Source organism: Micropterus salmoides, unplaced genomic scaffold (assembly GCF_014851395.1).
Source record: "Micropterus salmoides isolate LMB-PRFRI ecotype aquatic unplaced genomic scaffold, ASM1485139v1 Ms_hic_scaffold_1, whole genome shotgun sequence".
NCBI lineage: Eukaryota > Metazoa > Chordata > Actinopteri > Centrarchiformes > Centrarchidae > Micropterus > Micropterus salmoides.
The window spans coordinates 26,696,602-26,713,291 of record NW_024040040.1 but is presented as its reverse complement, the minus strand read 5'-3'; the positions used below and the strand labels follow the sequence as shown (position 1 = coordinate 26,713,291).

Sequence of the window (16,690 nt, the reverse complement as noted above, 5' to 3'; positions counted from 1 at the left end):
GATCAGTCTTCTCCTTGTATGAGCTGAAAGTTTAGAGGGACGGCCGGGTCTTCGTAGATTTGCAGTGGTCTGATACTCCTTCCATTTCAATATTATCGCTTGCACAGTGCTCCTTGGGATGTTTAAAGCTTGGGAAATCTTTTTGTATCCAAGTCCGGCTTTAAACCTCTCCACAACAGTATCTCGGACCTGCCTGGTGTGTTCCTTGTTCTTCATGATGCTCTCTGCGCTTTAAACGGACCTCTGAGACTATCACAGAGCAGGTGCATTTATACGGAGACTTGATTTCACACAGGTGGATTCTATTCATCATCATTAGTCATTTAGGTCAACATTGGATCATTCAGAGATCCTCACTGAACTTCTGGAGAGAGTTTGCTGCACTGAAAGTAAGGGGGCTGCATAATTTTGCACGCCCAATTTTTCAGTTTTTATTTGTTAAAAAGGTTTGAAATATCCAATAAATTTCGTTCCACTTCATGATTGTGTCCCACTTGTTGTTGGTTCTTCACAAAAAATTACAGTTTTATATCTTTATGTTTGAAGCCTGAAATGTGGCAAAAGGTCGAAAAGTTCAAGGGGGCCGAATACTTTCGCAAGGCACTGTACATCAAGAGGCACCATGCAGGCATGAATGTCACCATGGAAAATAATACTTTTCCTACTTACTGTAGATGTCTGGGCAAAAATACCAACTGCATTTAAAGTACTATACAATATAATTCCAACACTTACAGATAGTCTTAGCCTTGCTTTAATGTAATTTAAATGTAACTATTATGACTGAATATGGTAGAGCTTTTAATTGTTGGATTATATTGTATTTCACCTCTTTTTGTAATATCAATTTGCAGTGAGTATATTTCCAGTGAATTTCACTGTTACAATATGAAGTACTTCCTGTGCCTTATGAGTCAGAATCAGAAGGTCGTGGTTCGATCCCCGGCTCCTCCAGTCTGCATTTCAAAGTGTCCCTGAGCAAGATACTGAATTTGCTCCTGCAGGCTGTGTCTTTGATGTGTGAATGTGTATGAATGTGAGTTTTAATCTGATAAGCAGACAGCACTTTGCAAGGCAGTGTCTGCCATTAGTGTGTGAATGTGTGTGACTGGATGAAGGTGACATGTAGAGACTAGAAAGGAGGTGTACAAGTTGTTATGGCAGAAAATCGTGTCCTCTTACATTTATTATTATTACTATTATTGTTATGTCTTGTGTAGATATTTAAGTGCTGTGTTTTTATCCTTAACCTTTCCTTCTTCTGTACTCCTAATGTTAGACTGTCCACATTTACTAGGTTTGGTCAGAGCTGTGAGATTGTTTTGGTGTTTTCCCTCTCTCTGTTCCCCAAAACATAGAAACCTAGACTGTGTAAATGATTATGCATCCCTTTGCTCAGGGCCAGACGCCTGAAGCTGCCCAAGGCGGCAGGTCTCTGGACCAGCTGTATATATTCTCTTTTGTTAGATAAATTCTTCAAAGACGGTTCAGTGTAACTCAATAATTTGCTCAACCCCTCACCAGGAATATAATTCCCACGACACGACAAGTACAGTCCATTTACATTATATCCATGTTGCATACATCTTGATGTTGCTTTTTGTAAAAACTCTTTCACATGAACACACTCATGGCTGGATATTAACCCCAGCTTTATAAGTATCCAGAATTATTATGTTCATATTTCTGTCTTCTGTGAGGGTTCTGGTGTCCTGTGCAGGTTGCATACTCACAACTCCAGGACCAGAACCATTTCAGAAGCCATCTCATAGACCTGGTGCAGGTTGACCACCCGGGGGCTGGCTGTTGCCAACTCCAGCACTGCGATCTCATGGATGATTTCCATCCGGCAGTCTTGGCCTTTCCGTCTCTTCCTCATGAATTTTGCAGCGTACTCGTGGCCTGTGCATTTCTCCACGCACTTTCTGACCACAGCAAACTTCCCCCTGGAAGACAAGAAGGCCATCAGTACACAAAACGGCTTTAAGAAAAGACCACGCTACCCCTTCTGATGGTTTTGTTCTCTGGTTGGTCACGTAAGTTAATGAGATCTGATTAACTATTTCTATTATTATTAAGCATTTACAGATTGCTCTGGACTGAAGTGGTACTAAAGAGAGTGAAAGACGAGGCCTGAACTAATACAGAAAATCAGCCAGCATCACTTACTGGGCGTCCAAGGTAAATCTCCCTTTGCTAGTAGTTTATGTACTCATTTACTCTGTTCAGTGTTAAATAAGCGACTGCCCTGACACTGTGTTATATTCAACAGTTTACTCTGAATCTGCCAGTGTGACTGGATGAGGAATGCTTTCATCAGATGGCTGGAAATGAAAGATTCCTGCCTCCCATTTCTTTGTGATGTCACAGTTTATTGAGAAAAGTCAGATGGGGCAAGACAAGCAGTCAGACAGGTTTTTAAGAAGTCAACAGTTTATGCACACAACTATGGCATGGAGTTCCCTATTCAAACCTTCGGGGGAAACCAACATGTAAATCCAACATTTATACAGACCCCGACCACGAGCCTGGCCTGAGCAGCAGAATGGAAGACAATATGTAGAAATATCTCATTTCAGTTTGATCAACATTTGATCATTTTGGGCAGAAAGCAGGCATCTGTGAGATCATAAAAATTACTCTGGAGATGAAACTTGCAGCTGGATAACTGGGGAAAAAATATTAAAAGTATTTTCTCTAAGGTTGCGTATGGAGCCCTACGTGACCAAATCACAGAGTGACGTATGAGAAGTAAACTGCAATAAATGTTTACAGAAAGTGTGTGAGTATTTTTACATTTCTTCTACGTTATCTGTTATAGTTTCATTAACCTGGGCGTCTGAACCGTTTGTGACAAGTACGTGGTCATAATGTTATGGCTGATTGGTGTATATACCACATCAAATGTTGTGACAACCCCTGGACTGACTGAGATATTTCACAACGTCTAGGGCTGTCCCTGACTAAGGATAACAGTTGAATCAGAATTGTCAAGTCAGGCCTATAGTCGACTAATAGATGAATCATGTGTTGTGTACGGCGACTGCGGGGGGGGGGGGGTTGAGCACCCCCATATTGTCAAAATGAGATGATCGTTGCTTCGCTTCGACTGTGAGATTGACAGTCGAATCAGGCTCTGCCCATCAAAGCATCGAATCTTCAACTATTTGGGGTCAGCCCTGTGAATGTCTGTACAAAATTCCATGGCACTCCTTCAAATTGTTGTGGAGATATTTCAGTCTGTCAGTCAATGAACTGCTAAGTAGTGGAAAGTAGGAGTAGAGCGGATTACATGACAACACCGTTAGGCAGGATGGAAATACACTTTTCTTACAGGGAAGGTTCTCAACTGACAAGGTAGAGAGTGAGTTTAAAACGCAGCTTCACAGGTGTTTAAAACATTATGCAGCGCACTTGCATTTCTCTTTCTATAACAACCGTGGCCTGACCCAGTTTTCTTTCAAGCTCGGTGTTACCGTGTAAGGACCAAGGCGCTGTGTGAGCGCACATGTGCCTGCTGCCCAGGGGAAATCCTCTGAAACTCAGCTGGTGATGGAGATGACATATCAGGACAGTGCCTTCCCTCTGGCTACTGTAGGCAGTCAATGCTCCAATAACCAGCAGCAGCACCCCGGCTGAACCTGACCCCCCCACAGAGACACAAGAGTCATGCCAACACTGCTCTCCCTTCTTCTGTAAACAGGGCTTGGATTCATTCTGTGACTTGACATAGACATAGATTGGATATAAAGATTATAGCAAATAAAAATGTTTTGTCTTTGCAGTTTTAGAAGTTGTCAGAGGCACACTACTGATTGAAATTTTATAATACGCAGAGACAGCAGGTGTCGGAAAGAAAAGCTGTTGAAACTTGATCTATCAATTATGGATGTTCTTCTTTGTCCATGAGCCACCGAAGAGAAATAATGTTAAGTTTCAACAAATGTCAGGCTTGTTAAGGTCCCAGCAGGCAGCTGTGCTGAGGGTCTCCACGCCACTGTTCCATTTTCATTTGACTGGCTATGGTCTGTTCCTGCTGGCCACTGCATATTCACAAAACAGGGACAAAACACTGTCCTGAATGATAGATTCTAAACTTAACTGAGTTATCCTCCACAAACATGTTTCAGAAGACATTTAGCTCTTTGTGTGGCTGTTCAGAGCTTTTTACATTCAGAGTCTTACCTCTGTTAAACACGACAGCCTCTTTAGGTGGGAAAGCTAAACCAAAAAACAGCTGGAAGGACAAAGCTCAGACAAAGAAGGAACATCAGGGCAGAAAAAGGTGACTGATGACTGAAAAATACATTCCTCTCTGGTTGATACATCAACTTCAATCTGACCTTGGTACTTCAAACAGTAAGGTAATATTCAAGGCTGCAACAATCTACAGAGGAACAGTGAGGTTTCACTGGTCATTTCATTCAGTGCCACTGAACTGAAGCCTAAAAAAGGAAAATGTTGTTATTAAAATAATCAAACTATGAACTCTATGAAAAAAACCCTAAAGATTTACAGCACTTCTTCCTAAACTATAATTGGAATTAAAAAATAGTTTTTATTTAGGCTGCTGGAGGATTATACGGGACGAAATAGGCATAGGCTTTATTCATCGACAGATTGTATTTCCCCGCTCAAAGCAGTGCTTATAGTCAAAGCAAAAAGCTCATAGTGTCACTGTGAGCACTGATCAATCATCACAGATACCATGAATATGTTTACAACATATAAACAGCAGCAGATTTGTGAGATTTAAACAGCTGCGCACACAAGAGGAAAAATAAAGAGACTTGAAGCATAAAACCCCAGGGACACGCAGTCAATGTGGTTTGAGACATTTGATAAAATGGAAGTGTATCTGTTCCATGAAACATAGAGGTAGCTAGAGCTGAAATGATTAATAGATCAGTCGATCGACAGAATATTTATCAGAAACTATTTTAATACCCAGTTCTAAAAGGACCTGGTTTCAAACTTTCTCAAAACCCGAAAATCAATAAGGTCTGAGCTTATTGATATGTAACGTTAGGTCTCGAGCTGATTTAACTGGAAACGCGATGGACAAGAAAGCTAATGTTTATTTAGTGATGGCACCGAAACGTGGTATTAAACTGGCCCAGGACTGTTTATCATCAGGCTGCAGCCTCTGCTGCTCTCTGTCAGCTCCTACACTCCCACACACCCACACACACCCCCACCCCACCCCCACCCACACACACACACACACCTCAATATATAACAATGTTATCACACATTGAATATTTTCCTCATACTGTGCAGGCCTACCTCATGCCCATTGGGTCTGCTCTTACCAAATAACCGTCACCAAATAATAGTAAAGTATTGATAGTGGTATCAGTAAAGATTAGAATTGTTAAGCAGTCTCAATAATGGTATCAATATCAAAATAAAATTAACAATCTCCATCCCTAATTTTGATAATTGATTAATAAAAAAGTAATAAAGTTATAGTAAGTTATAAAGCCCGCTCCTCAAATATAAGGGTTTTCTGTTTTTCTGTTTTCTGTAACTGTAATATTTGTGGGGAGTGAACTGATATCAGCTTGGGGTCTGGGAAACTGACCAAACAACTAATTGATTGATCAAGAAAATCATTGGCACATTAATTGATAATGAAAATAATTGTTAGTTGCAGTCCTAGAAGAAGCAATACCACAATTTAAGAAAAGACAAAACAGACCTAAGGTATCAAAAAGTGCAGCAAAAATGGGGTCTGTTACATTATATTACCGGATTATTATTATTGATGGATTAACATGTACGCAGCAATTGCAATAATTTTACTCATTTTACATACTGTCGGGTGATTTCATTTACTGTATAACATGCCTTGTATTTTACAAGCTCATTGTAACTTTTTGAAATCTTCATTTGCAAAGTAACAGCTGCCAAACAAATGCAGTGGAGCAAAGGAATAAAGTAGCATGAAATAAAAACAAGTCCAAGTACCTCTCCTACAGAAACCAAAAGGAAGAAATGTTTCATATTTTGGTTGCATGATGCCAGCCCCGAGTTCCTCATTAATTTGATGGAATAGCGTTTCAGTATCCGTCCACGTAGAAGGAGCTGTTACTTGGACACAGCCTACATGAAGCGGTAACACCAGCGTTGTGTCATAGGCAGAGCCAATCAGCAAAATCACACTAATCATACTATTATTTTTGACTACAAGAAGGGGGACTAAATGTGATTTCAATTTTCAATCTAAGCTGCACACACAATCCTTCACCTTTTCTAAGTCTTTATATTTCTATTTGCAAAATGCCAGCGCTAGATATACATACATAAATGAATAACTACATCACTTCATGCAGATCATCAACTCTGTAAACTAAACTAAACGGAAATACGTGAAAATAATGGTCTCATTGCGAAGAGCAAACCAATGGCCACAGTTTCAGAACCAAACATGGTGAATGCTGCCTTTCAGCTGCTTTTACATCTCAAAGCAATAAACATAAACACAAAGTTAGAAATGAACAGAAGCAAAGTCACGCTCTGTGCCTCAGACTGAGGTGAGGACGTGTCCAGCTGAGTTGGAAATGTTTCAGCGTTTCTGGAAATGTGTTGTTATTCAGCTGATTTGACCGTGTCCACTGCACACCACAGGAGACAGCTTTAAATAAACATCTTCATCACTTTCCATCACTATAATATTTGAGCTAATAAATGTTTTTCTGTCAGCGAGAGAACACAGTGTTAGACATCAACAGAGTGAGTAGATTTTAAAATAAAGCAACTTGAAGTTCTCAGGACTTTCACAGAGAAGAGTATTTTAATCAGTGTGTGCTACGGGGCGGTGAAAACATGAATTATGGTTAAAACTAGCTGGCTGCACAACAAGAGCAGAAGAGATGAGAGTACTTCACACCATTATTTATGAAACCACAGCTAAGAGCAGGAACAGAAGCTGTGAGATCCCAACACAATGAATAAGACTGTGAGGCAGCCATAGAGACGTGTGAGAGGGTGCACAGTATGATGAGCAGCTCTGGGCCTGAAGCTCAGCTGGCCTCATGTGAGAGTCATGGGGCCGATGCAGCCGGGAGCTACAGACTCAACAGAATACACCAGAGACTTGTTACACATCAGTTTATTGGTGCAACTCTTCAAAATTTATCTGAAAAACTGCATTACAAATATATACAGAAATAACTCTTTATTGATTTTTGATTAATTCTACACTTTGTCAAACTGTATTTCTTAGTTATTATATTACAGGTGGATAAAGAAGAGCTGAAACAACTGGTCAGTTAATCCATTAGTGGATCGACAGAAAATACATAGACAAATACCTCTTAACTATGTATGTCCCTTTTTAAAGAAAAATAGTTCTCTGTCTCTCAGACGGGAATATTTATCAGCTTTCTGAGTCTGTTTTTGCCAACTAGGTTTTGGGGTGTTGGTCAGACAAAACACATCTTTTGATGAAATCAAATTGGGTTCTGGGAACTTTAAATATAAATATAAAATAATTACAGATTAATCAATAATATATTTATTGTTAATTGCAGTCCAAAATCGGTTTAGCAACAATGTCTTGACATTTTTACTGAAAAAGTGATGAAAGTAAAAACAACACAGAACACGGAATTTGTTCAAACGCAACCCACACCGCCTAACCCTGACCTGTGTTGTAATGACTTCCTTGGCTGAACAATTCATCAAAATACTATCAAAATGGTAACATGGGCAAGTTATCTATCTTGATTGATTTCTGTACCACTCCCACTATTGTTTTACAGCTCTATGTGGATATTGCACTGAGCTTCTGTGTCTCCCTCCTCCCCCTCAACTGGTCCAGGCAGATGGCCGACCACCAGATCCTGCTCGAGGTAGGGTTGGGCGATCGTTTCTGTTTTCATTTCGTCTGATCATGACTACTTGAGATCACCGATTGGTGATCTGATGGCCAGGGGGCGGTGTTACGTTGCAGCATGGAAGAAACAGGCTTATTTTCTTTAAGGGAAACCTCCAGAAACACATGTAAATGCACAATACACAGAATTACTGTGTAACTGTGGCGCTGCGTGTGCACGGTGGAGAGAAGAAGGGTGCATTCAATGCATTCGTTTTCTATGAACACACGGCTCCGTTTTAATATGTTTGTGAAAGAGAGACAGTGAGCGAGTGAATGCACTGCGCACAGCTCCACAGTGAATTATGATTTTACTCATAATATTTTTTTATTTTTTACTGAGTTAAAAATCACTGATCATCCCTTCAATCGTCGATAGGCGATACAAGTCTAGCTCGAGGTTTCTACTTGTTAGAGGAAGTTTTTCCTTGCCACTGTGGCCATGTGCTGCTCATGGTGGGAATTGTTGGGTCTCTGTTAATAATATTATAAAGAGTATGGTCTAAACGTCCTCTATGAAAAGTGCAATGGGATAACTTCTGATATGAAACACTAATAAAATTTAACTGACAACAACTGGCAACAGGGTATGCAATGCATGATACATTTTCCCCTAACTTAGAAGATCAAAGAGACAGTCCTCCACTGATATCAATTCTATCTCACCATCACAAAATAAACCTGTTAACACAGTCCACAGAGCACCCTCACCCCAACATTCACAATATGTTTAATTTTACATGTTCCACACGTCATTTCTGACAGTGATCATGAACTGAAGGGTGCACAGAGGAAACCAGCAGGTATGTTGGCTCCAAACAAAAAGAATCAAGTAGCTCCCAACACCCGGCTCTCCAGACAGCACCGACACCAACCACCATCTCCATATCACTCACCCTTCAGTCTCATTAGCTATGAAAGTAGCTCTCATATGAACACTGTCAGGCACACTGCTCAGTGTGTGTGTGTGCACAATACGACACATATAACCCCCGTGCAGCCTAAAAACTCCACACAGCATTAAGTCAACTGACAAATGGAGCAAATATAGCTGCACAAGTGTTCTGAATGACATCGTGAATTTCAGCGGAAAGGTTTAGTTATTTACTGACTTTGCCTCTAGTTCCCACTTAGTGGGTGATTTTGTGGAAGCTGAGGCGATAACATGTTAGCTGAGAGTGGAAGTGCTAACAGTAACATGCATATTATCTTTAGACAGCAGCACATGTATTTATCTTGATATTGCGATATCCAACAGCTATGTTAGTATCAATGACTAAGAAACTACATGCTGGCGAATCCATTGTGGCACACTGTACGTTGCTCCCACTGCAGCTTCAGATCTCCTTTCATTGGACACGTTGAAGGATGATGTTGTTGATGAAGCAATTTGACACCTTCCTGTTTGAGACTTCCTCAGATCCACTCTCACAGAGGCCTTTCTGTCCACACAGCTAAGTGACTGCTGCATTTCCTCTTCATTTCTCAATCCTTCACTTTTTCTAACACACTCTGATCACGCAGAGCAGACATGACAATATTCAGTCTGCTGAAGGAAAAAATTAAAAGTTACTGTGGAATAATTGGTTTTAGTAATCATTTGAATAAATCATATTCATTATCTAAAGGAGAATATAAGTATTATACCAAATAGGAAGACTAGGAGAGGATGAAGAAGAAAGACATGATTATCTGGGTTAGTTAATGATGTGACTCAATGTCTCCCTCCAGGACTGGGTTGCACCAGCTGTGTGTCTATAGTTTTGTGTGAAACTAAACTGAAAACTAAAAGTCAAAACAAAATAAAAATAAGAACTAATGACAAATCCAAAACTAGATGTGTCTGGACGTTCTGGGGTTTGTGAAGCTCGGTTGGTTGTGTCTGCAGATGCAGAGTGAGTGGTCCTGCTTCTTTAACGTGGTGGTAGCGCAAGACAGAATTATGACTATGATTTTTATTTTTCACTATTTAAGCATCCTTCTCTGTGTTCCCGTATGTCCAGGGTGTGTTTTGGTCATGCCTGGGAACAGCCCATAGATAGAGTCTGGGCCTGCTCTTTAGAAAGTGTACTGGGCCACCACAGCCTTTTCTAAAGCAGCATCAGCACATTTCCAAAGCCAGCAGCCTCGTTCACAGACTACACCCTGAAAGAGATGGCTTTGGTGTGTGTGTGTGTGTGTGTTTCCATTTGTGTGTACACAGACCAAGCCAGAGGTGATGGCATGATTACAATTACTTTAAAGAAGTTACAGCCTGAAGCCTTACAGTGCTGTGTGCATTTCTACACGGCTAACATTTGAACACATCTGATGGAGAGCTCAGGGTCTACATGACCTAGTTATAGTGTAAGTGTTTACTAAGTGCACCACTTATTTAAGACTGCTTGCACCGCACAAACTAGTTCTTCTGTAGAGCTTAAGTGTAAATGTTTAAACTGCAGAGTTCTGAGTTAGCTTGAGCAGTTTTATGCTGTCATCAGTGAATCACTTCACTGGCAACTTAGACACCTTTGAACTAATAATTGCTAGGTTCAGACCCAGCCCTGCTAGTTTCAGTGTCAGGTTTCTAAAACCATGTCAGTGGATCCTTGGTTCTAACCATGTGGACTGTGGATCCTGTTTGCAGGCTCGTAGCTGGGCTCTGTGACAGGCTGCCAGGCAGCCCTGGATGAATTTAATGAAATAAAGATTTTCACTGGCTTGGAGCCAAACACTACCATCATCAACTGATTCCCCATGTGCACACCAGGGTTGGCTCAAAGCCACAAACACACGGGCAGGATGACTGATCCCTATCGGTTCCCACAGCCAAATGTCAGCCATCACACATGTACTGTAAGTTAGGCTAGGTTCCATCACTGCCAATAAATAGTACACGACAGACTATACAGTTAGAGACCATACAGCTAATGAAGGACAACGTGACAAGATAAAGCTCTGACAACAGATCTCGCAGTCAGTATTTCCAATTTCACACCCTGATATATTTTACACAGATTATGATGAAACACGACCTTGGTCATGAGAGGATGGCAGAGTGCAAAAACTAATAAAAGGAAGTCATCAAGCTTTCACATCAAACGTGTCTGACTAACTTACAGCTAAATGCAGGTCCAGTTTTATGCCTCCATTATGACCCTTTTTAATCTTATAATTCATACATGTTCACATCACTATCAAAGTAGCAGGTCAACACAAGGCTCAAAGTCACCTCACCAGTGGGGGTGAAGCAACTCATTGATTCACTGAAAGAAAATGATTATTTTGCCTCTGTGATTTTTGAGCATCAAGACACACACCAGGTATTATCACTTATCATCGTCTCTGCTCTGGAGTTGATTTAAGCTTTGCCTACGTGAGAAGACATTCAGTGCAATAAGTCAAAATTAAAAATAATGACAATATCAACAATCAGCTAATTTTGTCTAAAAAATAACTCTAACCAAAGTCATGAAGATGGGTTCCTAGTTTGATGTCCTAGCCAGATGACGTGCAATCACTAAAGAGCTCTGCCCAGGACCATATGGAGTAATAAGAGAGAGGCCATATCTGTCACTAAGACCCATCATGAAAAAAGCTTTGGGTCTTAACCATATGGAAATCAGCGACTACCTCACCATTGTCGTAGTCACTAAAGGAGCTTGGCTGTGGGCCATCTGCGACTGCAGAGACATCCTGGAGGGTATTACCTTAAACTCCCCCATCCTCAGCCTTTTCTACAAAAAGTAGCCAGCGAGCTGGGTCAAACAACCACTGTTTCAATGCACAACATATTCTTACAGTCTTCTTAATAATATCCAGTTTCCTTATTGTTTCTATTCATGAAGAGAGTTTTCAGCAGCACACACTGTAGGCTGTGAATGAAATTTTTTTCAGCAGCGAGCTCTCACATCTCAGATGAACACTCCAACAAGAAGTGTTGGTACCAACACTCACCTGCGTAATACATGAAAACTGATACAAATAGATACAGTACCAGTCAAATGTTTGGACACATAAAGCCAGCTCAGCTTTCCCTCTGATGGTTAATATAGAGCTTAAACAATATAGCTGATCAACAGAAGAATAATAACCAGCACGTATTTTCAGAATCAATGAATCCTTTAATTCATTGATAAAGCATTCAAACATCCTCTAGTTTCAGCCTCCAATGCGAAGATGTGCTGCTCTTTATATCACTGTAACCTGAACACTGGCTGTTAGACAGAACAAGAGACTGTGGGATAATGCAAAAGGCATTTTCTCCTTTTTGGACATTATAGACAAACCAGTTAATCAATTCATTGGGAAAATGAAATTAATTGCTAGTTGCAGCCCTAAAATAGTTTTTTTGTAACATACTGAAGTACAGCCAGCGTCTGCCTGAATGTTAGGAAAGTTATCTAAAAGCTTGTGGTTTACAACAGTGTCAGCAGTAACGCAGGGCTGTACAAGCGAGCATTTCGCTCTCATATGAAAAACAGGTACTCCTTCTCTTGCTATCTGCTTTTTACAGTCAGAATGAAGGTGGAAGAAGTATTTACTGATCAGAGGAATGTACAAAGTAAGCTTAGCAGGCCCAGTGAGGAAGGGAGCGGGGCAGCCAACAGGCAGGAAAATCTGCGCTCAGTCCACAAGTGCAGGGAGTTTCCCCACAGAGTAGGAATGCTGGGAGGTCAACTGGACGGAGAGGCGTGAGCTGGGCAGCATCCACACCTCAGTCCAGAAGCTGCTCACCATACACCGCACACTTGACGCTTTATATACACACACGCTGCTAGAACACGGTACTACAGGCAGAATATTCTGCATGCTCGTTTCACGACCCTGCTTCAGTTTTACGTCCCGATGTCCAGCCGGGAATTTCACCCGCAGAGACAAACCGTAGGCTGGAACTTTCCACAGAAAAAGATTGGATTCAGAAATAAATACAACAGACTATTCAGGGTATTTCACTCGCATATGCCCCTAAAAACAGATTTTTGGTGATGTTGACTCACACCCAGAAGAGAGCAGTGCATGGGCAGACTAAGCCCAGTTGAAGGCCAAGACTTTAATCTGAAAAAGCCTCATGAATGGAATTCCACCACTGAGTTCAGGAGGCTCAACCAGGGAACTGGCCAAGAGTCAGGGAATAAATACAACCAAAGAACGGCAACCCCTTCATCTGTTATTACGCTGATTAACCACCAGAACAATAAAACAGCTTGTTGGTGCACTGTGTTACTACTCCTACAGGAAGGTGAAGGGAGGGCCCTGCAGCAGCCACAGCCAGTAGTCTTCCAGCAGACCACTTCACAACATCAGAGCTCCGAGCTTAAATATAAAGGCATGCTCACTAGCCAACAGAAATTAAGTATTCTCACATAATGACTGCTTTGAAAAACACCTTCAACTGTGTTCAGGCTCAAAGCCAGAAGCAATCAACGTTAGCTCTGAAGTAGTCAATTAATTTATTGTTCCATCGACAAAAAATGTATAAACTATTATAGTCCATTTAAGTCATACAAGAAGCAAAAATGCCAAACAATCCAACCTGAGGATCTGCTGCTGTTCAGTCATTGTTGGGTTATTCTGTTGATCAGACAAAACAAGCCGTCTTAAGACATCACTTCTCTGACATATTAAACAATGAAGTAATTATTAATTAATGACAATTAATCTATTTACCTTAGTCAGCCGTACATGAGCCCTTATTATTAGGGCTGAACAATTAATCATGTTTGTATAAAAATCTCAAATTCAAAGAGCTCAATTTTCACTTCACAAGAGCAATGACTATTACCTTACATACTTAACAGTTTGTATAATGACAGTTTAGGCCGGTGACAGTTGATTTCACGAGACTAATTGACAACTGTGGGCAGTTACTCAGCTGTTGTTGACATGTCTCTACCACGGCGACCTGTCAATCAGGATAGAGGACACTGGTATCCAAAGCTCTGTGCACAGTTAACCAGCCGTGAACTTGTTTTTGGGTGCTGTCTGTGTTTTTGTCTCAGAGCTTTGACCCTTTCACAGTGCGTTTTCATTTCATGAAAGTTAATTAACAAAAAAGTTAATAACATTCGGTCCTAAAACTCTTGTTCAGCGTTTGTTTGTACTAAAAGATGCTGTTAATTTTTTATGGTAAGTAGAGTACATTTTGTTTAAAGCCTGTTTTTCGATAGCCAAAATCCCAGTTAATATCACAGTTAACGCCTCGTCCAAATATATAACAGTATGGCGAGGTTTCAAAACGGTAGCCCACAAAGCAAAGGGTGACGTCACTGTGGCTAGAAGTAAGAAGAGAAGTGAAATTTTGACAAATGCAGGCGTATTATTTAGCACAAGAGCCGACAGAGTGTGTCGCCCACCGTAGCTTTTACTGCGTGCTTGCAAAGGGAGTGGTGAGCGGTGACTGATATAATCAGAATCGTTTTTCCTCCTTAAATCTTTATTTCAGAAAAAGAAATAAAGTGCACACAGGACATCACGAAGTATACAGAACTTTGATTCATGCAAAATCACATATTGCATATACATATTTTGCAAACATATACTTTGTAATATTGTTATAACGGTTAGTTTTCCATGTAGAGTGAACTAGATGTCTATGTGTTGTTTATATGCTCTGATAATGTTAACACAACTTGTAGTGGCGTCCATGTTGATTCCACATTCTGACTTAAGAGCACATGAGCTCACACTGAAGTCGGAAGAACGACTTCACAACTTGGGAAATGGGACCATCAGAGGAGCCCGTGAATGCACCGTGAGTTGCTGGTTGCAATTCACGATCCTCACCACTAGATGCCACTAAAACTTACACACTGAACCGTTAATTCGTGTATGAATTTTTCAGTTATTCCAAGCTACATTTAAAATGTATATCTACAGCGTTTGTCAGAGCAACAAGCCCTTAAACTTAATCCTGCAAATGTGCAGCTAATTAACAGTCAGCTGGATCATGACTGGGGCTGAGGTGATTCATCGACATCATAAAAAATATGTCGCTTTGCAGAACTTGTGTCAGTGCGTCGCTGCAACCAGTATTTTAGACAGAGACCCAACAATGTGGTGCTCTTCAGGCCTACACTCTGTGAATTGAAGCAAAACCATCCCATTGTGCTTTGTCAAGACAGCACCAAAAATCCTGTTTACTTTTTGTCCCCACACAAGCCTGATACAGTATATCAGGATGAGCAACACGAGGAGCGTGTTTCTGTTAGTAGTCACATAAAATTGATTTTCTAAATGTTTATAGGTTATAAGTAATTTCTGCACCACTGCTATAATAATAATGTAATGATACAACATGTGTCAACTAAAACAACGCCTTAAAGGAACGTTACAGGCTGCTGTTACAGTCAGTAAATGGTTTCGGTTATTTTCTTTGTCCCACACAGATGCAAAAATACATTGTAGGTGATTATCTTACTGCATGTTACTCAGTGGTAAAATAAATCAATTTTACGTTTTAAGTCAAGGACTTCAGTAAAACTACTGATTGTTCAGTTCAGGAAAGGACTGACAGAGTTTGAATGAATCTGTCTCACAGCAATCATTCTGAATTTGAGGTCCAGTATAATTCTGATAAGGCATCTGACAAATAGGGTCTGTTATAATTTTTATCATAACACAGCAGTGACGTGGACTCTTATTAAGATATGCCACTGTCATCATTATTTGAATGTGCTTTGCCAGTATGATTGAATAATGCTGAATTATTGAGGTTGAGAAGTTTTTTATATTTATTTTAGGATGCAAATGATTCTCAGAGCGATGATGATTTTAGATAAGACGGTGTAAGCTCTTGGATTTGTTAAACCAGGCCCAGGAGAATTTCAAGCTAATTGGCCAACTGTGCAATTCTCTCCACCTCCCAGTAAAGATAGCACATCCTTTGAATGGCTTGGTTATATCTGACCATTACTGAATAAGTTCTGTAGTATAATTTGTAAAAGTAACAAAAAGTGGCAGTATTGTTCAGCCCTGGCCCCTTATGACCCGCTAAATAAATAAAATGTGATTAAAAAAACGTGATTTAAATATAAATATATGTAAGAGTGTGTGAGAGAACCTCAGCTCCACTCTGAGCGTGGTTACATCAGACAATACAAGACAACATCTTGATCCAGCGTAACGCCTCGCTGTATCAGCTTATCTACCAACAATCTGCCCTTTCTACAGTGCTGTAGGTCACAGTGGTAGATTACAACCTTTCATGTTGTTCCATTGCAGCTAATCTCTGTCACAATGTCAGGTCATGCGATGCAAAACCACACACACACATACACACACACAGGCTTTGTTGTGGCCCTCTGAGACTCAAACAGACCTTGCTTCAGTCTATCAGGAGATTGTTGGATGAAGTAACTTTGATTCAGCCAAGTCTACAGTGAGCTCTTATCTCTGAGGCTGTCCCCTGGTCACCACACACAGCCACAATGCTAAGCTAACAGAGAACCATGTCACACTGACAGTCTGTGTGTGATTCATCATAGTAAAGCATATTCTAATCAGAAGGGGATTGGTCTTGTGACTTTGTTAGGGGGCTATATCCCAGCTCAGTTTAGACTCCAGCACCTAGGGCATTTCCTCTAATCATCAACTTTCAGAAACCCTGTGTGAAACATGTTCAAACTCGGACACAGCTGCCAGACTGCTATCAAATACTGGGGCAGATGTTTTTTAATCTGATGAATGCTTTTATTCACATTCTAAACTGACACAACTAGAAAAAAGATCAATCAAAACTTGCCAATCCCATAATCAGATCATATTGTATCAGCAGTAAAAGTAACATACTGATACTGATATTGCTTTTGAATCCAAATGTACGTCTGTGGA

General features: G+C 40.5%; 1 protein-coding gene across 1 annotated transcript in view; it reads right to left on the bottom strand.

Moving 5' to 3' along the window:
* Positions 1-16,690, bottom strand: part of stk17a (serine/threonine kinase 17a) — a 46,902-nt gene that overhangs the window by 29,444 nt on the left and 768 nt on the right. The window contains exon 2 of the mRNA XM_038723208.1: positions 1,734-1,946. Within this exon, the coding sequence (XP_038579136.1) occupies positions 1,734-1,946 (213 nt within the window). The remainder of the gene's footprint in view (positions 1-1,733; positions 1,947-16,690) is intronic.